Here is a 27,495-nt window from a genome sequence, read left to right as displayed (position 1 = left end):
CCCCATTGGAAGAATGTGTAGATGACCCATGGGGAAATTTCAGAGTAGCGTTTGTACACGATTCTGGTGTTCCAGCTATTAGCAAGGAAGATTGGTTAAGGGAACATGACAAGGATAAGGAATTGGTAGAAGTTTCGAAATTTATTTGTCAGGGCTGGCCCAAAAAAAAATTCTTGTTGAATTCTTTGAAATCGTTTTGGGAAATACGATCTGAGCTATCTTTTGAAAAGGATGTCTTAATGAGGGGAGACAGAATCGTTCCACCTGTCGGATTAAGGAAAAGAATCTTACGTATGTGTCACGAAGGACACTTTGGTATAGTGAGGACCAAGTTATCTGTCAAGAATTTGTTTTGGTGGCCTAAGGTTGACAAAGAAGTGGAAGTTTTTGTGAAGGATTGTTCAGTTTGTAACTCTGCAGATAAATCTTTGAGAACATTACGACCTACAATGAGTGAGGGGCTCATTCCAGGTATGCCTTGGGAAACTATCGCTGTGGACATTTTTGGCCCTGTTGGTGATGCAAAAGAATACGGTTTGGTTGCCATTGATCTATTCACTAAGTGGCCAGTAGTTAAAATTGTAGATAAGGTGGACACCCAAACTGTGTTGAAATTCCTGGACAAAATTTTTGTAGTAGAAGGCTTACCTGTGAATATTCTTACAGACAACGGAGTACAATTTCTTTCACAGGCTGCTAAAGAATACTTTGAGAAGTGTGGCATCACACATAAAACTACGTCCTTGTACAATCCTAGTGGGAATGGAACAGTAGAACGCTTTAACAGGGTGATAAAAGGCATTTTACAAGCAGCTAACAACAAAGGGTTGAATTGGAAATTGGAAGTACAGAAGGCTGTTTGGTCTTATAAAGTGACTTTAAATAATTGTACTGGTGTATCCCCTTTTGTGATGATGAGAGGTAGATTACCCAGATGCAAATTCAACCCAGGTTGGATTTTCAAGGATAGTGTTCAGGAATGGTCCCCAAAGGAAGTCAAGGAAAATTTGGAATTGGTTCATTGCAGAAGTAAAGAGTACTTTGATAAACGACATGGCGCAAAAGATGTTATTATAAAAGTTGGAGACTGGGTAAGAATCAAGAAGCCTTTCAAAGTTCTGAAAGGTGAGAATAAATTTGATACTCCAAAGCAAGTTATTGAAGTCCTTAGGAACTCGGTCAGATTAAGTGATGGTAAGGTTTGGAACCTCAAAGATGTTGCTTTTGATGTTTGTCAGGATCATAATGAGGTACCACCAGAAGGAAGGAGATCAAGAGATTTTGATTGGGTGGAAGACTATTTTGACAACAGTGAATTACAGTCTCAGTTAGCGTCTGGAAGTTCTTTTCACCAGTTAAGAGAGGGGGAAGTGGTGGCGGATGTTCCTGATTCTCAGCTTGGTGGATCTTCATGTTCAACCGATCAAGAGGTTATAGTATATAAAGATGCAAATGAGAATTCTCCCACTTTAGATTTAGATACAGTTTCCTTTCCCTTTCCAAAAGCGTCCAGCGAGGAAGGTTCTAAGAGGACAAGAGTTTTACCAGGTTGGCTTAAGGATTATGTTAGATAGTTCCTTGAGGGTCTCATCTAATTGCTTAAGTTAAAGTTATGTAATTCTTAGAGTTGTTATTTTGTGTCTGCATACTCCTCCCTTGATCCTTTTTTCCTTCCCATCCTATGTCCTTTGTTATTCTTTAGGAAGGGGGGGGGGATGTGTTATATCGTACTTTATAAATTGTATATTTCTTTAAGGCTCGTGTTGGTGCGAGCCTATCCATAGAATTGTTATGACATAGCATGTATTCTAATTGTAGAGTCAGTTGCTGCCTGACTCGTTGCTGTACAGCTGTGCTACTGGCTCCACCTGTTCATCCTTCGATCTTAATAAATATTTATACAAGAACCTGCCTCCACCTCTACATTACATGGCTTACTCACTGTTAATTTCTTGCTTGCTGAAATTGAAGACTAGATAAAGGTTTTCAAAACTTCCTGAGTCTGTGGTTATTATAAAGAGTACAAATGATTATAAATGTTATTGCATTTTGGTGACTGCTTATCTTTTACAGCTAGCTCCCCGATCCATTGTGATCATAGGTACCCGTGACGAGGATTGGTAAGTCGGGTACATTGGTAATAAATAGGGTTACTGGTTGTAACGTGTAGGTTACCCGATTATATGTAGTATGGTGTATTAAAATATATGGGCCCAAGTGAGCGTATGGTAAAATTATTAGTCGGGTGACCTGCGAGCTCTATCAGCAGAAGCTTTCAAACTCCTACGCTCCTCTGTTCTTACTGACATGGTACGGTGTAGTCCCTTGCAACTGGTCAACAATCGGAGCTACTCTGTGTCCTCGGAAATCAGAGCCAACTTTAACTTCTCAAATGGTCGGAGTCCAGTCAGGGCGAGCTCTCCACCAACACCCGGAACCGACGCATGAGCCAAAGATACCCGGGCAATCTTGGTCTTTTGGAGCTCAGAGACGGCTGCCTCCTCACAATAGAAGGATACACTGAACTTTCTCATAGTTCGCGTACACCCACTCCTTCAAAGCAAAGCACGCACTGAAATAGTAGGCCAGTCTATCACCTCTCAAAAATCACTGACACCCTACCTCACAAAGTCTCCGCGACGAACATCAGACCTCCAAACTCCACCACAACTGTATAGTCGATTGGTACTGTTGCCCTTCCCCCTCCTTCTAAAGAGGGCAGTTGGAACAAACCAAGTGTTTTGTATATAACGGGGGCGGTGAGTCCTGTTCCCCGAAGGAAATGTTTTCGTTCTAAAACGTATGTTGTCTCCGCAGAGTTCCAGCTGCCTTCTACTAAGAATCTTTAAGTTCAGCATACCTTAAAAGGGGCGGTAGCTGTGTGTGATACAGGGTGAGGAAGCAGAGACTCGCTCAGAATACCCCCATCGCTGCATATACTGCCTTCACTGAACGCTCCTTACCCCGCCTCCACTCCCCCTGCGTAATGACACGTCCCTGCGCCGGAGAGCCATGTCGCGCGCTGCGGCCGTTCACTGAGCCCTGGCCCGGTGCGCTGCGGCACTGCGGCCTTCAGGAGCCCTCCATGGCGGCGCCCAATCCTGGTGGGCTCGGCTCAGGCCTCCCTGGGCCCCCGGCGCAGCACCCGGCCGTGAGCAGTATGCAGGGTAAGGACGGTCAGTGAGCTTTATTCCTCTCTATGTCTGTGAACGTGCGGCGGCATAGCTCATCTCGATGTTTGTATATAGACTAGGCTAGGGTTTTTCTTACGTAGTATAAACTACCCTCCGTGTATGCTGATCTGTGGCACTCGTTTTTATGTTATCACCTCTGTGTTCAAAGTACAAGGCCGGACGGACATCTGCTCCTCGCACTGCAAGAATGGACAGTGTTACCACTGTTTGTATACTGTGCATATGCAAGGGCCAGCGTTCATCTCTGTGTACACCCAAGGTGAAGTGTGTCTCTACAACATAAGGCGGTGGATATATATATATATATATATATACACATTCTATCTATCTCCATACTTCTCGTGACACTCGCCTTCTGCTACCCTAGTCTCTATCTGTGTGTTTTGAACAGCACTTTCCACTCGGAGGCCATTCCCCTTTAGTGTATACATTGTATATTTTATGCAGGGCTGTACTAACAGGGTTAATATGGTATACGACTGGCTTACCTGTATGTATGTTTGTGAAATCAAGGTTTGTAAACGTCCTCTAGCTGCATTGCAGGATTTGTAAATAAATGCTTGATTGCAATGTATTTGTATGACAGTATTGACAGGTCGCGCTATGAATCCTGTTCTCCCTTGTCTGTAGTTGGTGCTTGTTGTGTATATAACCAGGGAGGTTCATCTCTTTACGCCTCTTTTGGTATTAAGGCTTGGACCCCCGTTACTCTCCCAGTCTCAGGTTGGAGTTAGTTTAGTACTTCTCTCTATGTGCTGTATCATGGGTATCTACTCAGAGTGTAGGAACTGTTGGTCAGCAAGTTGTGAGTGTGCGATCGTATGCATGGGAACTATATACGACTAGGATTTTTTTCATAATGCACTCCATCAGACTCTTTTTGTGTGTTTTGTATAATTGTGCCGCAACGCCAATAGCTCCTTTCTCAAGTAAACTGGTTTATCGTTCCTCTGTTTACGAAAAGTATAACCAACATTTCGGTATAAAGTTTTAAAGATTGGAGTGTAAAAGAATAGCAACAATACAAAGATAGAGAACAACAACATTAACGTGAGATATTGTGATATTGAGGTTGACCTTCACCAATGAAAACTCTAAAATTCATTAATCAATAGCACCTGGACTCGTATGCTAGGAGTGCAGTTCTTTTCCGGATATTTTTCAGTTAGACGTAGAGCGATTAGGAACTACTTATGCATTAATTAGCATCCATTCAGGTTGATAACCATGTATAACCTTCACCGTTGAGGTATTGTCCTAGTCATACAGAATGCCTCCTTACCACTCTGTGTGCGGAGTGACGAGCGGCAGTGATCTATGTCACTGCTGCAGGTATGCAGTGTCCGTACATTTTGTACAGTACTAGAATTTTTTATCCACTGTGTATGACATATCCACACTTATTTGTACTGCGCCTACATCACTTTGGTCAATGTGAAAATCACCTGAGCTACTTATATTATTTGTGTTGGAATAGTGACCACCTCAGACACAATTACATTAGTGGCCCCATATGCAAGAATACCATCAGTGATCACCTCAGTGCATCAGGCAGAGTTGCCAGGAGTAATGTAAAAATGCTTTGTCTATTTGGAATGCCTCTACAAATGTATTAGCTAAAACCTATAGCTGCAGTGCACCAGGCACCAACGTAATAATATTAGGTATATGTCTTCAAGATGCCACATGATTTATCATTCATATATCACATTTAAATATATTTTGGAAATTTAGCTACGTTTCATCAAAGCTTAATTATAAGTTCTAATAATACACACATTTCTGTCTCAAATGCACTCTCTCAATTTTGGTATACCTATTATTTCAACCAAGCAAAAGCTTCTAATTTAGTACACTAGGCTGCACCCAGAAGAGCTACTCACAGGTAGTTCGAGAGCAGACAGGAGCTCATGAGCTACTCGTTGGAGAAGCCTGACTTAGGTACTGTGTCCCTTGATCACCTTCTTCTAAGCCATGTTATCTGCCTTTCCCATGATGTAGCACTCTTCTTGTGTCTGCCGACCAGGCACCCTGCAAAAACATAATTCAAGCTTTCCACCAACAACCAGTGGCTTACTGCCATGGGACCTGATGCAGGTTAGAGAAATTGACCCTTCATCTCATGTTTTTGTAGTGAAAAGCATAACTATATTTGGACTCCAGTGGCCCCCTACACCCCTCAGTTCTTGGCCATGGCACTGTGGAAAGTTATGGCCCTGCCGAAAAGTTGTATAAGTACAATTGCCAACCTCTGACACTGTCAAGTTATAGTTGATGCTGGCTTTTTTTATGCAGTTGACTGAATATTAGCAAGGACAAATAATGTCATTGTGACCAACGTGTTGTAATAAATATGGTCTCTTCCTTTCTCCTGTTACAAAGTGCTAACACATGGGATATGTCGGTATTAGGGCAACAATAAGCATTAATTTTGTATATTACACTTAACAGCTCTACCAATTAAAAAAGAATACTAGAGCAGCAGAACAAAACGCATAGAAAAGCAACCGTAATCAGCGGTACATTAAGTGGAGGTACACATCATTCCTAATTGCATGTATCAAGGCATTACAGACCCATTTTCTATTGTTCAGTCCCAACAAAGGCATCCCCACAGTCTGTGCCACCAGTAATAATAAAATGAGCAGTACCTAAACGTGGATAACTTTAAGCTCAAGTTCCAGACTAAGGTGTGCGTATTCCCCCCTGACTGCCCATCTCTGCTCAACCCTGGTGTGGGTGGCTCCCTCTCGGTGTCGACCAACCCTCTTTCTTGTGTAATGTCGTCTGTACTCTGCGTTTGCAAGCACTGCTCCCTGCCATCTCCCTGTGCAAACCCTCTAACAGTTAAACCCAAATCTCCAGATCCTCCTGCAGCTGGTCATCCCAGCAATTGAGCTTCATGTGCACTCTCTTCCACCCGTATCCACTCAATGACCAATGTGGTCGAGGGGATCCTGTGCTCAACCATCCTATAGCTACTCGCCTTTATGCCAACACCAAGGCAAGCTGTAGGAACCTCCAGTGCATTTTTCCCCTCTGGGTTGTTTGATAATACAGAGCAAGCACACCTGAGGCGACTCCTTGATCGTCACAGCTCGTAGCTGCGCAACCACTGCTGTTCAAAACACCTGCACCCATCGACATGCCCAGGCCATGTGCTTAAAGGAAGCCCCCTCGCCCCCACATCGAGGGTAATCTGCACTTCTGCCTCCATACATTTGGCTGAGCGTAATGGTTGTTAAATGTGTGCGATGCACGTAGTTAAAATACGCAAATCTAAATTTAGTATCGCCTTTTCACTTTCCAGCGTGCATCTGAAAGGGGTACTTCCAGCTCCACTCATCACCCATTCTCGTCGGGATACAGGCTCAAACCTGACCCTATCCACCTTGAGTGCTTTATATAAATGCGTCGCCATATGTCTCGTCGACCCAGCCTTCAAAAATGATTGTAAGGTGTCTGTCTGCCGGGGCATGTGTGGGAAGTCTGACCAGATTCCCACGCCGTGCTCGACAATTTTGCGTGCTAGAGAAAGTGTCCTCCTCCCATCATAAATGTGTCCCATGCTTCCACTAATGTAAGGAACGTCTCACCTGTGTAAAGATCACCAAGTGTCTCTCACTCCTCCTGCCTCCATGAAGCCAGTGATATAGATTCACTAATGCGGCTAATGGGCAATAACGTCCAAAGCACAAAGTCCCTAGCAAAGAGCAGCCTATTCAATACCCTGGTGACGGTTCGTTCCCACAGTCCTGCCACTTGTCAGATCAGGTAGGGCACATCCCGCAGTGTATGTGATTTATGCATCAGCAGTTCCGTCAGCGAAGGTATGCCATAGGTACCATTTGAATCGTATTGTTAGTGCCAATCCCCTTTTACAGTGTCATCAGGTTTTCAGTTTCCCAGCCTATGATAGATAGGATGTGCTATGGTTTAGATTTGGTATTGTCCTATTAATTTTATACACTATAAACATAGAGTATATCAAGGACATCATTGATTGGAAGTAGAGGGGATATTCTATTAGGACTAGGGGCAAAAATTGATCCGTGGTACCATGTTTACTTCAAGGCAAAAGCAAGATTTTTGGAGCATCTAATATTGAGTGTCTTAAGAGTGAAGTTCAGGAATACCACATCAGATCTAGTTTGGTGGAGATCCCTTGAGAAATGATTTTGTTATTTTTTTGATTAAAATCTTTGTATTGAAACTTTGTGAACATCGTTAGGCAATCATAAACAAGACAGTAGGTTGACTCCTCAAATGAGGCACCTAATCTGCATCATCATTTTATATAAAGGCAAGAGTCTCTGTTGTCAATCTCAAATGAAGTTAAAATATAATCATAACAGTATTAGTGGCACATGAATCACCTAAGAAACAAGATAGTTAAATATAAAATTATTAGTACGCATCAGGTTTGTTGATGCAGACAAAAAAGAGAGCGGTAAGTCACTGCAACCATAATTTATATAGAAGCCAGTCAATATTGGTTCCATGTGTTGCTGGCACAGCAAGTAACATTTACTTCACCAGGAACGGTCCCCCAATAGTATTGTAGACCTGAAGTTGACTTTGTAAATTAGCTTCTCACATACAGCCATTTCTCCGAGTAATCTCATCCATTCTATATGAATAGGTATAGCAGGTATTTGCGTAAGATACTAAGGTTGACCACAGCAAATGCAGCTTCGAGCCATCGTTTTCTATGATTGGTCATGTCTGGTATCACTGCTGAGTCATGGAGAGCTATTAGCCCTGTCAATGGTGTGATCCGGAGGCTCCTCTTGTCCTTTAGGATTGACCAGATTTCAGTCCAGTAGGGCTGTAATGTCAGGCAGTACCAGAAAAAATGAATAATATTTTCTCTTGAGTGGGTACATCTTCAGCAACTAGAGATAGCAGGCATTTTGTCTCATTGCAGTTTGTACGGGTTCCAATGCCATTCCTGAAATATTTGAAAAAAGCTGAGTTGAACTTGTGTTTCTCTTATACCTTTATCATGCAACTGCAGTAAATGTGTCTATTGTTTATGCATGTATTCCTTGTGCAGTTTCTCTTGCCATTTACCTTTCAGAATGTGTTCTCGAGGTATGGTGTAATGTGTGGCAATATTATTGTCATGTAGGCCCGCAGTTAAATTTTCTTTTGTTGTAACTCCAACTACTGATGGATTGTTGATGGCTCTGAATTAAGTTGCAGTGAACCTATGGATCTTGTTATGGATCTTGTTATGCAGTGTGTCAGTTGTAGATATCTCCAAAACGTCTTTCGCCAAGCGCAATTCCTCCCTCACCTCTGTAAATAAGTTGAGATCCTCATTAGGAAGAATATGAGCAAACATGTGGATGCCTTTGAACATCCATTATCTCCAGTAGATCGGTTTCCCATTTTTGTGAAGTACTGCTTTGTCCAAATTGGGGGTTAGCATGTAGGAATCCATTCAGACCCACACATTTGTGTACACATTTCCATACGTTGTACATTTTCTTCAGTATTTTTTCCATCAGTGATATGTTTGAGTTGTAGATAAAGGGACACTTTTTCATCCTTGTCTAGTGATATTTGTATTATATTTTTCTAACAACTCCTTACACATACTGTCACATAAGCAATCCCTGCTGGCCATAACAACGTATGCAGGGACAGTTGGTTGATCATTAAGTGTCATGTATACCCTACAGCTTCTAATCTTCGGTAATTTGTAGTTGGCTACAGTCATCTGCAAAGAACATGTCTTGGTTATAAGCAGTTGCAAATCCACAGGTATATGAATTGCGGCATGATATGAGACACTGCTGACTTCAATACCACTCTCCCATACGTTAGGCAGGGAGTTCCATTGATAAGGAAGTAGTCTGTGCATTACGCTTTTAGTACATGATCATTCATGAAGTCGTTAGGATACCCATATCATTGTTATTCCTGAGGTCCGGGCATCCAGATTTATCCTACAGTAGGTGAATAGTAATATTTCAGTACCCACTTATGATTACTTTTGTGTGCCTAATCTCTGTGTTCAATTTATTCAGGATTGTTTTATGTTGCTCATATGTGGTGTCTATTAAAAGTGCACATTTTTTAAGATGGTCACAAAGTAAAGCAGCATTTACCTAACTTCACAGCTGACCAAAGTATAGCTTCCAATGCAGTTATGATACATTTTTAGAGAAAAAGGTGACTCATGAGCTGACTCATCAGATGCTATTGTTACAAGTGAGGCCGTCATAGCTGTAGGACAGAAGAGGGAAATAAAAAAAGATTATTGACATTGAATCATCTCTAGACAACGAGATGGGGAAAAACTGCAAGAGAAACTTATCTTGGAGACTTTGACATCAGTAGTGACAATGATTCCTTCGAAATTGAGGATATCGTTACAGAGATCAAATAAATCTTAATTTTGTAAGTCAGATGAGTTTTGTTTTTAAAGTTAAGAAGGCGAAAGGGTCTGCTTCTGGTAACACAGATAAGAATGTCAAATTTCCTAGTTGTCGTGAAGGAAAGTTTCAATTCTTTTAAGGCTACGGAGGCGAGGATTATGCTTAACTCTTCCTTTATTTTCCGCTCAGCTGCCTTTTCAACATCACATATACAGAAGACTACAAATCTCTTGAGTCTTTGTATTAGAACAACAGTAACAACCATAGAGGCAGTGCCATATGAACAATAGCAAGGAACAGCCCTTCCTCTTTCTTCGGGCGAAACAGATGTTATCCCGCTTTCCGTTTAATAGTCTTGTTTCTGATCCAACCCTGTGAAGAACAAAGGGAACCGTATCAGATAAAATTGAACATGTATTAGAACATCTAACCACAGTTTATATAAGACAAGAATATACATCAGTGAAAATGTGTCAAGAAAAAACATCTCATAACTCACAGGAAAAACCATGTACCCTGGTAAATGACAGACATCAACAAGATTAACCTCAAAAAGGCAGATATACTTATCCAACAGCCAATGGCGCGTACGTCTAGGGAGGGTACAAAACATGAATGACCAACTGGGGGGGGATAATTCTCGCCCCTGCGTCCTTAATAGAATTGAAACTATCCTTCACGAAAGCTAGGAAATTTTCCATTCTATTTCCGGACCGGAGGCTCAGATTATGCTAGGGCAAAGCTGATCGACCATTAGTAAAGCCATGCACGAGATAGGCTTGAAATAGAAAGCTTTAAAAGTGGAGTCTGAGGACCAATCTGCTGCTCTGAGGATATCCTCCAGACGACTCCCCAGTGAAAAAGCTTTCAACTCCATGGCACCCCTTGTGGAGTGTGCTCCAAAGGTTGTGGTGTCCAACCCTGCTTCCTGCAGTATTCATCTCGCCCAGCGGGCAATCGTAGTGGGTGAGACCGGTTTGAAATGTTTCTTGAATGACAGAAAAATGTGCGAGGTACCAGAGGGAGGATACTCCTCTGTCATTGCCTCATACACCCTGAGATGCCTTACCACACACAGCTTAGGGTGGTACAGAAACGCCGGATAATGAACTTCCCTGGTATTGAATTTAGTCTATTGGGCAATAGTAAAAGACCCACCTTCTGGCGTAATGATACGAGAACATATTTCCAGCGCTCAAACATCTGATACTCGTTTACAAGAGATCAGGCACAAAAGCATGGCTAGCTTTCCTGTTAGCTCTTTCCGTGTAAGGCAATGACACGTAAAGTACGGCCCGTGGGGCGCTTGCGGCACTCTTGACCTATACATGCGTCCCCCCTGGGATTTGTAGTCTTCGGTACATGTGATGTGGATAAGGCTGCTGAGCAGAAAATAAAGGAAAAGTTAAGCATAATCTGAGTCTCTGGTCCTGACATAGAATAAAGATAACTTCTGTTAAGGAGTCATTACATCGTGAAGCAGCAATCCTGCTGAAATATCTGTTGGATTAGGATAGTGTGAACTCCGGAACCATGCTTATTAATAGTAAGTTAGTGATCCATTTGAAGAAAGTGTGAGGTACAACAATCCTATTTGCAGCTAACAGTTATTATCTGTTGTCCCACTGCCCGTGACAATGCGTGAAACCGCTTCCAAAACAGATTCAGTATGGTGTATGTCCCAATACAAAAATTAGTAGACAACCGGAGATCAAAAAAGTGTTGTTTGCAGATGCCAATTTATGACATTTAAATGTTCGATCCAGGATTAATTGTCCTGGATAGGTTATAACCCTGGAACATTGAATTTTATTCACATGTAGAAAATTATAGATTTGAACCCTGTTATGGAGGTGTTCCCCTACCTCAGTTTTTAGGTCGAGCCTAGCTCGGCGCGCAAGCGCTGCTTAGGAGATGACCTCTTGGTATCGGTCTGTACTTTTTTGAAAACTTGTGTATGTACTGCACTGTTTCCAATGAGCACTCGTGCATGTATGGCATCCACCTTGCGGGAGCGAGCAGCGGCGCCATTTGTTTCCAATTATCACGTCCGCGCTTGTTTACATTTGCCTGTCTCTCTGTCGCGTTAATTGGAAACAGATGGCGGTCGCGTTCACTTTTCCGGCTGCACGTTTCTTTTGACTTTGATGCTTTTTAGAAATCGGTCCCAATGAGACAACTACTCTCACGGTATTTTAGGCACGTCAGACACGCCGTCTGTAGCCATGGGTGCTCCCCTCGCTGTGCCTCGTCGTGCCGTTTGCCGGGGAGCAGTGTCAGTGATTTTACGGTGAGTCTAGGTCTACATGGGCGCGCTCAGTGTCCTTTGGTGGCTCATTGTTTTATATCCGCATTGGTGGTGCACAGCGAGGTAGAGGTTTTGAGCCATTCTTGCCTGGCCCCCGCTGGACACACGGTCATGTCCATGGTTTGGTGTCGGTTTTCCGCTGAGTGCGGGGGCATATCAGTGTGGGCATAGTAACCGGTGTTAGCGAGGCCTGCTCAGAGCCAAGAGCTGCCGCTGCCTCTCTCTCACTCGCAGGGAAGGGGGACTGGCTGACCGGGCACTTTTGGCCAGTTCAGAGTTCGTGGGGGTTCCAGTCCCGTCCGGTTGCCTGCTGAACTACTGCTGGCGAGGTGACTGGCGGGATAGCTACCATAGGGCAGCACGTGCAGCAAGCTTTGATTTCTCCAGTCACAAGTTGTTTAACCCTGGGCCAATTTTCTGGGATCCTTGCGGTCGGGCGGGCCAGTGCGGTTTCTGGAGCAGGGGTAACATTGAAGCAGCATGTCACTGTAAAAGTGTGTCCCTGTGGGGGAGCACTGGTCACTCCTGTATGCCCCTGCTTTTCTTTTCTCCTTTGCTGTGTCCCGCTCGTGGCGCTTGTGCAGTGCTGGGCACGGGCAGGAAAAGAGGCATCAGGGGTGGGGATAGGTGGCGAGCGGGCAGCCTTGCCGTGCCCCCCCTACCTCCCCAGTCGCGGCTCATGCGTATTTTCAAAATAAGGACTGCCGAGAGATGTTGAGAGGAAATTCTTGTTGACACGCGAGGTCGGGCACAGTGGTCGTGGAGAAACAAGTGTTCAGTTTCATTGCGCTCCCCCTTATTAAAGCCTTGTTGTGAAACTTGAACCATGTATTAAGGTCAGGACTGGAACCGCCTGAGGCCAAGGACATGCACTCTCTGTCATCCTCCTGCTATAAAACCGACAGAGAAAAGGTGAAGAGCGCGGGTTGCAGGGAAAGGGGGACTATGTAGAGGGAGAATTCTGCATGTCCCGATGACGGATCTCTGCATATCCCCCACTGCCTTGCAAACTGGGAAGCCACTGCGTGAACGTAGTCTCCCCCTCAGTAAAGAGGTTCGTGCTCAATAAAGGTACAGGGTACTGCAACTAATCCTCGGCCCCCGCCAGCCGAGCTGCATCGCAGAGTTTGTACATTTTGCGTGCTGTGTTTTGAGGTGTGGTTTGGACTGGCCCATTTCTCTCTTCTCTTCCCTGAACATGTTGTCCATTTTCCAAACCCATGAAAGCAGGGACTTGAAGCATCTTCAGTTGTTTGAGCTGCTTTCTGCTGTGCCCCGACCTGGCGATAATTGGACCCAGCTTCTAAGCACTTCAGAGTTGGGGGCCTCTGAGTGAAGGGTCTGGTGCCCCTTTGAGCGTGCCATCAGTTACATTGTAGGTGCGTTGCAGCCAGAGCCGTGTTGCGTAGTTGTGGGGCCGGGTGCGCCCCAGACAGGTTGCACACTACTCGGTGTGGGGGTCGCCGTTCACTTTTGCGGCCGCGTGTTTCTTTTAACTTTGCTGCTTATTCTTAGAAATTGGTCCCAATGAGACAACTGCTCTCACAGTATTTTAGGCACCGTCAGTGTAAAGGTTGCTGTGAAACAGCCTCAACTAAAAGTATTTATTGAAACTGATGAGACTTTCCTCTTGAAAATGGTTAAAGTTTACTGGGATTTCCACTTGAATTTTTGATAAAATGTTTGTTGTAGAGCACACTGCTCTACACCATGGCTTAAAGACATTGGCAAAGTCAATAGCTCTGGCTAAACACTTACAAGGTCCCAAAGGCGAGACCTATTGGCTATGCCAATGCTTGTTTGCCATTGCATTTGCGGACTTGAATGTTATGGAAGACATACCTGATGCAGCTAATGCACCCATTAATTCTGGTGCAGGATTTGCAAGTCTGAATCTTTCTGGTATCTTTCTGGGTAGTTGAAGCACAGATTTATAACAGTAATGCATTCATTTGTTTAACACAATATGAAACACTGATTACTTATGGTATCCTTGATGTGAGTAATACCAAACAACATCTGTTTAAACAGCAGGCTGTTTTTCAGCTGATGTGACTCTAAAATACAATCTCAGCACCAAACCATCAAGAAATATCTCCGCCTTCTCAACCAATTTTATAGAAAGACTGGGTAAGAACTTTAATTTAAAATATAGTCTGCCTGCCAAAAATCTTTTTTTTTTAAAGTGTACTAAGTTAAAAAAGTATATTAATGTATCGAGGGTATTTGGAGTGTCATAGTAGCCTAAGGTGGGGGCGGGGGTGATTGCACACTAGGTGCAGTTATACTAAGGAAAATTCTGGGAGAGACTCCAAGAGCAAGGAGTCTGACCTACAAAGTAGTAGCAAGTACTGGAAAAAAAGAGTCCAAGTATGGAGCAGAGTGCCAATTTACAGTAACTCTAAACATGAGTGTGCATTGTATTGTGATTATTGAGGTTCTATGTGTTGTATATGAGAATGTGTAAAGGATTTATTAAAGCATTATAATTGCACGTCTAGGTTTTAGTCCGTATAAGGTAAGTGTGAAGAGTTTTTGAATTGCAGATGTGTCTAGTTAATTCTATTAGTATAGCAAACACAAGGAGATGATGGACGGAGCGCTGAAACGTTTCGGAAACTCACCCCCAGTCACAGATCTGGGTTGAATCCATAATCATTCTTTAGCTCACTTCGCCACCTCAGTTCAGACCCAGCTATTTGCAAATCAGTCTTGACCCTGTGCCTCATGGCAACAGTCCAGCCTGAACTGCCAAGCCAAGTCTTCCCTGAACCGGAAACAAGTATCCTGGCATCGGTTTCTGGATAACACCCTTCATCAGCCAGGCTAACTTGAATCCAGTGGCAAAATGGGCAATGGACCCACATCTGGGCGTACCCTGCCAACTTTGGGCGAACAAAGCAAACAAAAGGAGATGACTTCAGTGTTTTTAATTCAAGTCAGATTACACTGTGATATATTATCTGCACTTCAGAGATTGTGTTCTTTCTATCCTTTTTTTATTTTGAAACAAGCTTGTTGAGGAGTGGAGGCATATATTCTTTTAGGGAGATAGGCAAGGTTTGTGAAGATAATCATTCTTTACTTTTCATAGCTCGGACAGATCATCAAGTTAGTTTTTTATGTCGAGCTGGAGAAAGCAATGCGAAGTATCTAATGTTGTCCGCTTCCTGGGAATCTGAGACAGGGGTCGGGCACGCGCGGCGATTGGGATCTGTGGACGCGCACGTCCAGGCCGGCGCCGTGCACATCTCCTGCCTCAGATTCCCTGAAGTGCGCAAACACACACACACACACATACACATACACGCACACACACGCGAAGTATCTAATGTTGTCCGCTTCCTGCGAATCTGAGACAGGGGTCGGGCACGCGCGGCGATTGGGATCTGTGGACGCGCACGTCCAGGCCGGCGCCGTGCACATCTCCTGCCTCAGATTCCCTGAAATGCGCAAACACATACACACATGCACACACGCACGCAGGCAGGCACACACACGCACACACACGCACACACACACGCTCCTCACCACTGCTGTTGGGGACAATCGCCGGGTCCTCGGCTCCCGATGGATGGGCGGGCGGGGTTGACGCGGCCAGGGGCTCCTGAGCAGGGACAGGCTGACAACTTCCAGCCTGCTAACTTTCTGCTGCTCCGGCGGGACCTGCGGTGTGCTACGGGGGCTGCGGTGCACGGGCGGGGAAGGACGGCGGCTGCGCAGGATTCGTAGCCCCTGCCCTTCGGCTGCCTCCGGGACTCCGCCCTGCTAGCGCGCCATTGGCTGAGCACCCCTCAGCGCTGGCTGGTCGCTTGCTGCCAGGCGAGTGTGTGTGTGTGTGTGTGTCAGATCTGCATTGAACATTTGAGTTCCAGCGAGGTCAACTCGCACTTTTATCCTTATGACAACGACAAATTGAGATCAACTAGTTAATAATAATTCCATTTTAAAAAAAAAGTTATATTTTGAATTAGCAGTTGCATAGCGCAGAACCTGCCATCGCTATGGTATCGCGGCACCTTTTGATAATGCATGGATGTGTTTCCGACGTTTCCATGGCAGACAAGTTGTCTGATTCAGTTTAGTGTTGTGGCCGGTTATTGGGGTGGGTTTGCTAGTTTTAGCAAGTTGTAAGTGCTTCTGGGGGGCGAGAGCCGGGTGTATTCAATGGCATGCATGTGTCCGCGGTCGAGATTGGTGCGCCTTGCTTGGCAGGTGTGCATACGCATTAAGAATCTATTGATGGATGTCGGAATTGCTAAATAGTTACATAGTGGGCGCTGTCGATTATAGTGCCATGTTTTTGCCCTTAAGTGTGCCTAAAGCGCTTTAGCAAAAGCGCTATATAAATAGTGCATCATTGTGTCTCCTCCTCTTCAGTGCGGTGGGGGCTATAGTCGATATCTCTGGTCCTCTCTTAGCAGCATCCCTCCTCTCTGGCTACAACCCCTGCAAAAAGAACCACCCCACCCCCTCCTGCCTTTCCTTGCAGGGTCAAGGCCTCTGTGGGACGCTTCCTCGGGCTGGACACGGCTTTAGGTGTTGTATGCACTTCCATCTAGTGGCTCGGGATTCTGAGGGACTGTAGGCAGAGTGTTACAAGAAACTCAAGTCAGAGGGGCTGGGGGGCTGCAGCGACACTTTAACCACACGAGGGAAGGTTTGTGAAGATAATCATTCTTTACCTTTCATAGCTCGGATCATCAAGTTAGTTTTTTAGGTCGAGCTGGAGAAAGCAAATTGCGTCCAGCGAAGTATCTAATGTTGTCCGCTTCCTGGGAATCTGAGACAGGGGTCGGGCACGCGCGGCGATTGGGATCTGTGGACGCGCACGTCCAGGCCGGCGCCGTGCACATCTCCTGCCTCAGATTCCTTGAGTTACAAGAAACTCAAGTCAGAGGGGCTGGGGGGCTGCAGTGACACTTTAACCACACGAGGGATAGGATAAAATACAGGCCTGTTGAAGGATCTATCATGCTTTTAAGAAAGGAACCAGCATGGTTCGTAAAACAATAACTTAGCAGTACAAAAATCCCAGCTCTATCAGTACACCCTGAGAACCTCTGCACAATGAGTGGGGTGTGGATGGGTCGGCTTGGCAGCTGATCAGCCCTGAGTGGACAGTATCAAGGTGGGAGGGGTGAGGGTGCTGTTTCACGTCTGATATTTTAGGGGCATCGTTTGGCACATGTACTCTCATTGCCATACGTGGTTTTAAATGACATGGGAGGATCACTGTTAATTAATCTAGGGAACTGTGCCCCTTTTTCAAGAAATGGAAACAATAAAAAATGGACAGAGTCTAGCGGTGAAATCACAGATTCCGACGCTTCCAGACCTTGATTCAGATCGCTGTTTACACCCTTGCCCAATCTGTGTTCCCCTTTAGAAAAATGCTTTACTTTTTTGTCTTCTAAAAAATGGGGAGCTTACCATGGGCGATTCAGCTTGCAGTGTGTGATACAGAGGAAATGTGGTGCATTCAAACATTCATTCTGCTTTTCCAAAGGTGTGTGAAGTGACGACGAACCTGTGCCGCTCCGTGCTAGTGTGCGTGAGCACACAGGCCAGTGTTTTTATTGTGCTGGCTGGTGAGAGAAGAGGGGAAAGCGCCTAGAAAGTATGCTCCCCAGCTGGAGACCCACACACCTTGACAACCCTTTGCAGAATGAGCTTAGTCCATTAAAAAAAGCAAGCAGTCCCTGTTGCCATGCAGACTTCCGCCCAAGAATGCCCAGATTCCAGATTTCATTGTGCCATACACTGTCTCACAAAGATAGCACGGTCTGAAGGAAGTGACGCTGCTGTCAGCCGAGGACAGGTGCTCATCAAAGACGTACAGTGACAGAGTTGGCGCATGCCCGAGCTCTGAGTGGCATGGTTGTGTGTAGGAGTAAAGTTAAGGTAAAGTGCGTGGGTTGAAGCTAGCTGACACCCTGTGCCAGGCAGGGGCGCTTTAATGCATGGGCCAAGTGTGCAATTGCCTAGGCCCCCACATTCCCAAGGGGCCCGTCCGAAAGTGAACTTTTTCTCTATTTTACTTTTTTCTACTTCCCCCATCTCAACCTTTAACGTATGATGCAATGTTTGTCATTATGGCGCTTGACATAGCGGAAAATGTGTAACATAATTCAGTTGTTCCAAAAATTGACCCTTATAATATGTTTTGACCAGGCCAGGGCCCACTATATTCTTAAGGCAACACTTGTGCCAGGGGGTCAGCAGAATGGCTGTCTCATCTTGTGCATAGGGCAAGAGTCATTAGTCATTTGTAGGTGCAGCTGTTGTGTTGCACTCTTATGTAGCGCACAAGTGCAATTTACGCGCTAGCGCAGTTAGCGGACTGTTTGTGGGTTACACACTATAGACCCCCAAGGGGGCAGTGGCCACGAGATGGGTGTTGACATATCCCTTCATCCAATGGGTGTGTACAAAGTGCTGTGGATATTTGTCTAAATTAGCAGATACTACTTTGTTTTTTGCTTTCTTCGTACTTTGTTTCTTGTGATGGTGTGATTAGGTCGCTAGACGTGTTTCACAAGCAGAATCTCGATTAACTGTACTTTGTGTCTTGGGAATCGCTTTACTTCCATGTGCCTCCGTCCCTTCATCTAGCAAAACAGGGGGTGTCTAGAAATAGGTTAAACCTAGCCACTAGCTGCTATACCACTGTCACATCTATCTTCAGCCGCTCGTCAACATGGAGCTTAGAGAGAGATGCGGCTGACAGCTCGTAACAGGATGTTGTTAAACTTCTATTAAATGGCCTTACAATGCTTTTCGTTCATGTATGATCTTAAGGAGTTGGGGATCAGTTTAACAGTGGGGTTTGTGGACCAGGGGTGTAGCTTCAGGGGGGGGGGGGAGTGTTTGGAGTTTAACCCCGCCCCGCACAATAAATGTATTTTTTGATAAACAGTTGAGCACAGGTGCTTTCAGTCTGATATGGTGAGATGGCTGACTGTTTTCACCAGGAATTTTCACATACACTCAGACAAAAACGCTCACACATCCTCTCCTTTTTGAAAGTGCTAAAAAAAAAATTGGTTATTTTACAAAATATTGTGTTTTTTCTCTCACGACTCCTACCAAACCGCATCCCTCTCCCTTTTCCACTGCTTGTGGTATAATGCAATTTACACTTTATATGCCAGAGTGATTTTTGGGAAATCTGAAGCTTCCCCTCCTCCCCCCCCCCTCCCTCTAATCTTACTGACCAAGCTACGCCCTGTTGTGGACAAAGCACCCAACAAAAGTCCGGCTCAACAGCGTGTGGATATATATGTACAGAAGGCAGGGTTTACCAGGCTGCCGCCACATTGTATTACGGGGACGTCTGAATACTTCACAAGCAGCTGCCACCTGCTTTGTAAGTTACAGTCATGATGTCAATCGGGATACTCCCAATACATGGCCTTACAGTGAACCCCCATTGTGATGTCATGGCACGCGCTTATGATGTGATGTTCACAATGGAGTGCATTGTGAGGCGAAGCTGAGAAGGCACGCGCTGATTAAATCCTACATTGGCCCTCTTTGTGATGTCATGCTTGTGAAGTAATAGGACAATGCACTCCATTGTGATGTCCTGCTCAGAAGCTGCAGCAGTGTGTCGTTTTCATGCTCCCCACAAATCAGTTGCGCGAGGTATACAAGAGGCCAACCTAAAGGTGCAGTGAAGGTTCATTTCCTTCAAGCAATATCTAAAGCTGACCTGTACGTGATAACAATCGCTCTGCAGCAAGAACAGGTGCAGCATGTCTTTTAATCAGTGTCACCCGTGCTGCTGTGATGATGTCACAAAGGGCCGCCTTTCTGGTGCCCTGGATTCTTCTTGCTATGGTGATGCCGTGGATGCCAGTCTTTGTGGTGAAATGGATTCCTCCTGCTGTGATGTCACAGATCGCCTTGTGAGCCCGCCCAGTGACTTCATACTGCCTATAAATAGCCCATGCTGTAAAGTCACGTTGCCAGCTGCTGTGATGTCACAAAGCTTCTCTGATTAAGCATCCCTGCATTGACGTCATAAAGCTCCAGCTTTGAAGTCATCTCTCAAGTTGTCAATATACCATGTGTTCTGATGTCATAAAGACTCGATGTGCTGTAATAAGACTCCTGTGTCGTCATAGTGGAGTGTATCGGGAGGTCATAAAGCCTCCCTGCTGGGATGTCGTATATCCTCCATACTGCTCCTCCAGCAGTATGAAGCAGCAACACTTTAAATTAACTGAGAAGAGCACGGTATCACACAATTTACTTAAGCTCGGAAGCTGTGATTAATCCAAGTTTTTTAGCTTCACTTTCTGCCTCCTGATCCATCCGCTTTATTAGCTTGCTTTTTGTTTAGATGTTTTCAAACCTGCTGATTGTAAACATCAAACAGCTCATGCATACCCACAACCACTCGACTGCAGAAAAAAACATTAGTAAGAAACATTGCCATTTACATTGCCAGTAGCTCTAAGTTTCACCAATGCGAGACCTATTGCATTGCAAATGCTTGTTTTTTCATAAGGCCAGATAGGAATCAATGGTGGGCTTCTTTCTGTGTTTGGCAGATCCTTTGGAGAGAGTTTTTAGGCCAGATAGAAATCAATGACAGGCTTCTTTCTGTGTTTGGCAGATTCTTTGGAGAGAGTTTTTAGGTCTCGTGCCTAGCGTTGCAGTGCGCAGCACTGCTCGTGCAGCGCAAGACCTCTTGTAAAGGGGTTTTGAAAGCTGACCACACTTTCGTGCATGTGATCAGGCTTTCGCTGACAGCGATTGGGTTTCGCGTGTTTAAAAAAAAAAAAAAAGACACGCAAGCATTTGCAATGCAATAGGTCTTGCATTACTGAATGTTTGAGCTAATGGTGTTGCAATATTATTAGCAGTGCCAATAGCTCAAACTTTAATAATGCGAGACCTATTACATTGCAAATGCTTGTTCTTTTTTTCCTACGCCCAGGCAGGAAGAGATGGTGGCTTTTTTTCTGTTTTTAGCAAATCAGTGAGGGGTAACATAAGTCTCCTGACAAGAGCATGGAATCTGGCTGGTGGAGGATATGAGGGCGGGGCAGCGACTATCCCCTATGCAACTGCCACAGGCTCTCGTTAGTTCTGCCTGCCTAGGTAGACTGGACATACCACACAGTGCCAATGCGTGTCACACGGTATCAATACTTCTCTCGTTGCCATCTTGTGAAAAGTTGATATCACACGGTGAGTACAGGGTGAGGGGGGAACCCATACACAAAGTAACTTTTCAGGTCTATTGTGGAGGCTCTGAACAGCTGAGATCCTTTATGGATTTTCTTCTGGTCCCGGGAGGTGGCTTCGGAAGACCTTTTTGTGTTTTTGGGCAGGGTGAGAGTGGGCTCTGGCCTCCTCCCCCCTCTAATGTCCCTCCATGGCTGTGACAGTGCAGTTTGGGCCTATCCTGCCGAGCGGCAAGCCAAGGATATTCAGGTTATGATACCGATGTTTCAGCCTCTCTCCTTGATTTTGGTGAGACTGACTCTGAGGTAGTTGGACGTCATGGCCTCCTGCATTCTTCTTGCCGGTCCAAGTCATCGGACAAGGCCTGGGAGCTACACCTCCTGTGTAGGCCCTGCTCTCATACTTCCACCGTGGAGCCTGAGCCTGGATCCGCTCAGCGCCTCCCATGTTTCCCAGAACGGAAGAGGCTCCCGTTCAATTGAAATAATTCTGAGGCTATGTACCTGATCTTTGGGCAAGCCGACCCCTCCTTCGGGCCCCATGGATCCGGAAGATGCCCTAACTGAATTCCCCCTGCAGTTATTTCCTCTGTGCCAATCGAACCCTTTGGATCTATTCCCAGATCAATCTGGACTGGCTCAGGTCGCAAATCCAGGACTTGGTCCAGTGGTGCAGTCAACCCCATTGTAATTTCTGATTCTGATACAGAGCCAAACCTGCGTCATCCAACGTAGACTCCAGCTCCAACCGGAGCAAGACTCTCTAGGTCAGAGACACCCCCTCCATTTTTGGACAAGCCCTGTACGAAATATGCAAAGGGCAGATCTGATGATCCCTATGGCTATCCTGAGCTTCATTAAAGATGAGGAGAGGTTCTGTGGGGAATACCCAGGGGTGAACCACCTCCATCCAGACATTGGTCTTGACTGCCACCGAGGACAGCATAATGTCGAAGAAATTAGCTGCCCTATGCATCACAATGGCAAAATAAGGTCCTTCTTCCCTAGCCACACTAGGAGGTGAGACCAGGCCAGTGTCTGGCGGGGTTTCCAGACCACTGGCCTGAGCCAGTTTCTCATACTAGTTACCCTCTTTCCTCGGTGGCAGTCAAGACCTATGAGTGGATGGTGGTGTTTCACCCCTCTGTATTCCCCGCTGAACCTCTCCTCTCATGAAGCCCTCACCGACATTCTGCTCTGGGTCTGGGCCAGATGCTCCTGTGCGCAGGATGACCACCCACCACCACTATTCTGCTCCTGGGGATCCAGCTTTCCTCACTCCACCCATGAGAGCCTGGTCGTGCGAGCCTCAATGTCTAAAGTTCATTTTGGCAATTTCCATACCATGCCACCGGTAAGGGAATCCAAGAGTCTGGACACATTTGGTAAGAGGATTGTCTCTTCCACCAGCCTTGCACTGTGGTCTGTGAACACTGTGTGCCTCTTGGGCAGGTACACCCACACAGTGGGCAACTCAATCAAGTAAATTCTGCCCACTGTCTTGGATGAGGCTGCGGACTGTACACAGCAGATTTTCAGGGTAGAGTGATTGCTTTGTAGGTGGTGCTCAGTCGCCACACCTGTCTGAGATCAATTTTATCCTCTAGGGATGTCCAGGGATTCCTTATGGACATGCCCTCTGATGGCACTCGCCTATTTTGCGGCTCGAACGCTTCAAGGACAGCAGGGCCATTGCCTTGTTGTTGGGACAGTCCATGGCCCCACGCAAACCCCATTCTGCCTTTATCCACTCCTTCTGTGGTCATGGTAGGGGCTACCAGTCATGTCCATTTCCATCCCGCCACCATGGACCGCAAACTCCCCAGTCCTTTCATGGCTGTGGACGCCGCTCCCACATTTCTCGTGGGACCCAGAGCAAGAGATTTTCTCAGTGCAAACCCCTTCCCCGGCAGCTGAAGCTTCCAAAGCTCTTTAACATGCCATTACAACATCACAAGCAACTGGTTGGCAGCGGGATCCAGCATCACCTGCCTTGCTAGCAGTCCATAATATCGTACAAGTGGGTGCTCCACATTGTTCAGCAGGGTTACGCCATTCCATTCACAGAAATCCTGTCACTCATGCCACCTTCCTCCGATCGGCTGACAGAGGATCATCTCTCGGTGTTCCGTCAGGAGGTGCAAGCTCTTTTGACCAAAGGGGTCATCGAGAGGGTGCTGATACCAGAAGTAAGTTGCGGTTGTCATTTCCACTACTTTCTGGTGCCAAAGTCCTCCGCCCTTTTCAAGATTTGAGCCCTCTCAACTACTTCTAGAACAAAGAGAAATTCAGAATACTCATGTTATCCCTGGCCTTCAGAGACTGGATGGTAGTTCTGGATTTGCAGGATGTGTACTATTTAATATATTTGTCCTGCCGGTCCACAGACACCTATAATTCATGGCGGGCCATCAGCAGTTTACGTTCGCTTTGCTTCCTTTTAGCCCCACCTGTGTACCTCAGGTGTTCATGAAAGTGATGGGGGTGGTCTGAGCTCATCTGTGGAGGTCGGGGGTTCCAGTCTTCCCCCTACCTCGACCACTGGCTGTTGAAGGAGGGCGCAACCCAGGCAGTTGTCACCCATCTCCAGATTGCCGCAGACCTCCTGCATTCGCTGGGACTCCTTCTCTCTGACACTCCCCTTCATTGAAGCCATGGATGAGTGAAATTCCACACCTATTCTCCGGAGTAGTGAGTCTAAGATATTCATGCTATGCTATCAATGTTTCAGCCTCTATCCTAGATTTTGGTGAGATGAATTCTGAGGGTGGTGGGTATAATGGCCTCCTGCATCGTGCTGGTAAAGCTTGCCCGCTTGCATATGTGGGCTCTGCAGTGGACCGGACGTCCCAGTGGGTGAAGCATCAGAGAAATCCCTCCGACCTGGCCCAGATATAGTAGGAAACTGCAACAGACTTGCAGTGGTGGCCAATGAACTGCAATTGGGTTAGCGGCAGACCTCTTCTCCCTTCCCCACCCAGTTTTCACTGTAGAGACAGATGCGTCCTGGATTGGGGTAGCCATCTGGGAGAGGTGGAGATCAAAGCACTCTGGTCTCAGCTCCACATCAGCTTGTTGGATTTGAGAGCGATTCACTTAGGATTGAAAGCCTTCCTCCCCTCCATCAAATGAAGACTGGATCAGGTGTTCACTGACAACATCCCCGTCTAGTGGTACTGCAACAAACAGTGCGGGGTCAGGGGCCCTGCCCCAGGAGGCTCTGCACCTCTAGACATGGCTGGAACATCAGGATATTTTCCAGGTCGTGCAATACCCGGGGCATATCGGAATGCCAAGGCAGACAGGTCCGCCCCAGGAGGCTCTGCACCTCTAGACATGGCTGGAACATCAGGATATTTTCCAGGTCGTGCAATACCCGGGGCATATCTGAATGCCAAGGCAGACCGGTCCGCCGTTGATGCCATGCGGATCACAAATGCAAAAAGAACAGATGATGGACGGAATGCTGAACAAATCAAACATTCACTCCCCAGTCACAGACCTCGGTTTGAATGGCGTCTACATCCAGAGGTGTTGCTAGGTATTTTCAACGACTGATAAGGACTTTGGTTAGATCTGTTTGCCACTGACGAGAGCGTGCAATCCCAGCACTTCTGCGTGTTAGAGATTTTTCAAGGCGGCTCTGACTGAGAGACGTATTTCATCTGTAGTGTGACTCAGGACTCCTGTATTCCTTTCCACCGAAACCACTCCTACCCCGAGTTCTCAAGAAGATCAGGACGAGCCGGGCCCAAGCCACCCTGTGTGTGTGGCATCTCAAACTCCAGAGGGTAAGCATTAGTCCTTAGATCTGACTGCCTTATCAACAGGATCTCATTTTGCAGCAACCGGGCGGTGTTCTGCAACTGAACCTGCGTATGCTCCCCTTTCATGTATTGAGATTGAGGGCCAGCAGTTGAGTCGTCAATTTCTCTCCTGAAATGTGTGAGGTCTTTTTGACAGCCAGTCGGACCTCCACAAAGACGCCTGCCGTTGGGACAAGTTTGTGGCTTGGTCGGAAAAACATGTTGACCCGCTTTCTGTACCCATATCAGCAGGGTTGCTGTTTGTTTTGTCTAAAGCCCAGCAAGGCCTTGCTTAGGTGACAGTTAAGGGGTATTTTTCGGCCATCTTGGCTCTTTTGCAGTCGCCTAATCAACCCTCCCTGTTTGTCACCTATGGTGACACTTTTTCTGAAAGCGCTTAAACATATGCCCCCCCACCTTTCATTATACCACAATGGCACCTTAATTTGGTTTGAACTTTCTTAATGTTTTTACCCTTTAAACCTTTGCGTAGTTGCACCCTACGAATTCTGACTATCCAGGCAGTCTTCTTTGTGGCCATCGCATGGACTAGGAGTGTCAGCGAGCTGCAGACGCCTTCTGTTAACCCTCTGTACACCAACTTCTAACCAGACAAGCTGGTTCTCCGTACTGGTGCCTCTTTTCTGCTGAAGGTGGTGACACCTCTTCATGTTCGTCAAAGCATCACGCTGCCTAACTGCATTGCTCCACACTCCTCCAAGGAGGAAGAGGGACCCCACTGTTTGGACCTGAAAAGATTGTTCACATTCTAAATCAATGGCACCAAAGAACACTGGGTGGATAATCAGCTCTGTGTTGGGTTCACTTGTGCGAAAAAGGGGAGCGCAGTACAGAAATGGACCATTTCCAGATGGATTGTATTCTGCATTAAGATCTGTGTCCCATTGACAAAAAAGCAACCCCCTGAGGCCTTGCAGGCTCATTATACCAGAGCCAAAGCTACAAGCACTCTGTTAGCTTGCTGAGTCCTCATCCTGGACATCTGCCAAGCTGTGACGTGTTCATCCTTGCACATGTTCACTAAACACTACTACTTTGACAGTCTGGTCCGTCATGAACGTCATTTCACCCATTTGGTCCTCAAGGACTTTTTGGTCTGAATCAGTTTGCTGACCCATTTCTGAGGGTATCTCTTGGGTATCTATTCTAAGGTAAGGAATCAGCGGCTAGAAGTCTCTAGCATATGAATAAGTTACTTACCTTTTGTAATGCCTTATTTGTTATACCTACCGCAGATTCCTTACCAAACCTCCAGCCTCCCCATTTCTGTAGACCGGTTTTCCAACCTAAAAAGGTCACTGGAGTCCCTTAGTTTCTGCAATGTGTTCAGTCAGCCTTCGGATGCGGCTCTGTGCTCTGGCACGGAAAGACCCGCAAAAAGAAACTGATGTCAGCGTGATGGAGTGACGCCTATGCAGGCCAGTGCGCAAGTCACATCCAGAGCAGATGCCACCGACGCAGATCTGATCAGCGCCACAAACCGGTATGCCAAGTTACTGCTTAAGATTTTCCAGATCCAGTCTGGGGAATATTCTAAGGTAAGGAATCTGCAACTAGACAGTCTCTACCACATTACCGAAAGGTGAGTTACTGGTTAACTATTGTTAAAAAGCATCAGGTTACTGGATTCATTTCTGATACGTAGGATAATGCAGGAGAGTCCCATACTTGCTCCCCTGCTGAGGGAGCTTACTAAAAGGCCTCCGAGCTAGTTTCACGCCGATTTTGAAGACTGGGTCTTAATGCCTAGGAATATGATCGCATCTCCAACAAACAAAGAAACACTTCTGTGAAGTACAAATCATCCAGGTGTGTTTTTTCGGCAGTCCCACCTTGTAAAGTTAACTGATGAAGACTGTGGAGGAACAATCGCATTGGCAAAGTTACAAACAAACACAAGGTTACTGGAGACATTTTCCTTGGCTTTCTTTGCACTGCTGTAGTTTAGGAGATGCACTATACATTTACCCAACAGGGTAGCACTTAATAATTAGCCAATAGAAAGTACTCCGGTTGGGTAGAGGTATTGCACAAGACGCGGGGGGTGGGGTGTCTTCTTGGATAAATACGCATGGCAGAATTCATTCTGGCACAGTGCTCATTTCAAGAAATTAAACCTAAACAGGTTACAGTTAGGAATGAAAATTTTAAACAACTTTGAAATTCACTGAAATTCAAAGGTATCGGGGATGTTATTTTTGGGAAGTAGAATAAAAAAAACGTAGAAATTCACAAAAAAAAAACAAAGGTTACAGGGTCATTATATTTAGTCTCAGATTTCACTTGTACAAAACCAGTGAATTTCAGCAGTCACCTGAGCTAACTATAACTTACACCCCGCAATGCGCTGCTTATGACATCACATATTACATCACTCATGACATGGTCAGGGACATCACTCATGACATCTCAAATGACATCACTTTGTCAAATAAATATTTACATGCCCCATGCTCTATAAAAATAGCCATTCCTACTTAGACATAAAAGGCGTTACGGAAAACTCGCTAAAGCCGACCCAAATAAATATATCAAGATTGTAAATTAATCAAGATATTAAATCATTGCAATTATGCCCTTCTA

At 45.8% G+C, this 27,495-nt stretch overlaps 1 protein-coding gene across 4 annotated transcripts in view; it reads left to right on the top strand.

Annotated features, from left to right (window-relative positions):
* Positions 1-2,939: 2,939 nt before the first annotated feature.
* Positions 2,940-27,495, top strand: part of MAP2K4 (mitogen-activated protein kinase kinase 4) — an 839,420-nt gene continuing 814,864 nt past the window's right edge. The window contains exon 1 of one of the 4 annotated variants that reach the window (XM_078654731.1): positions 2,940-3,176. In XM_078654731.1, the coding sequence (XP_078510857.1) occupies positions 2,987-3,176 (190 nt within the window). In that variant the 5' untranslated portion in view covers positions 2,940-2,986. The remainder of the gene's footprint in view (positions 3,177-27,495) is intronic. The other 3 variants (XM_078654732.1, XM_078654730.1, XM_078654728.1) reach the window with 3 other exon arrangements.

This window comes from Lissotriton helveticus, chromosome 7 (assembly GCF_964261635.1).
Source record: "Lissotriton helveticus chromosome 7, aLisHel1.1, whole genome shotgun sequence".
NCBI classification, from domain to species: Eukaryota; Metazoa; Chordata; class Amphibia; order Caudata; family Salamandridae; genus Lissotriton; species Lissotriton helveticus.
The sequence above is the reverse complement of the archived record's forward strand: the minus strand, read 5'-3'. Positions and strand labels throughout refer to the sequence as shown.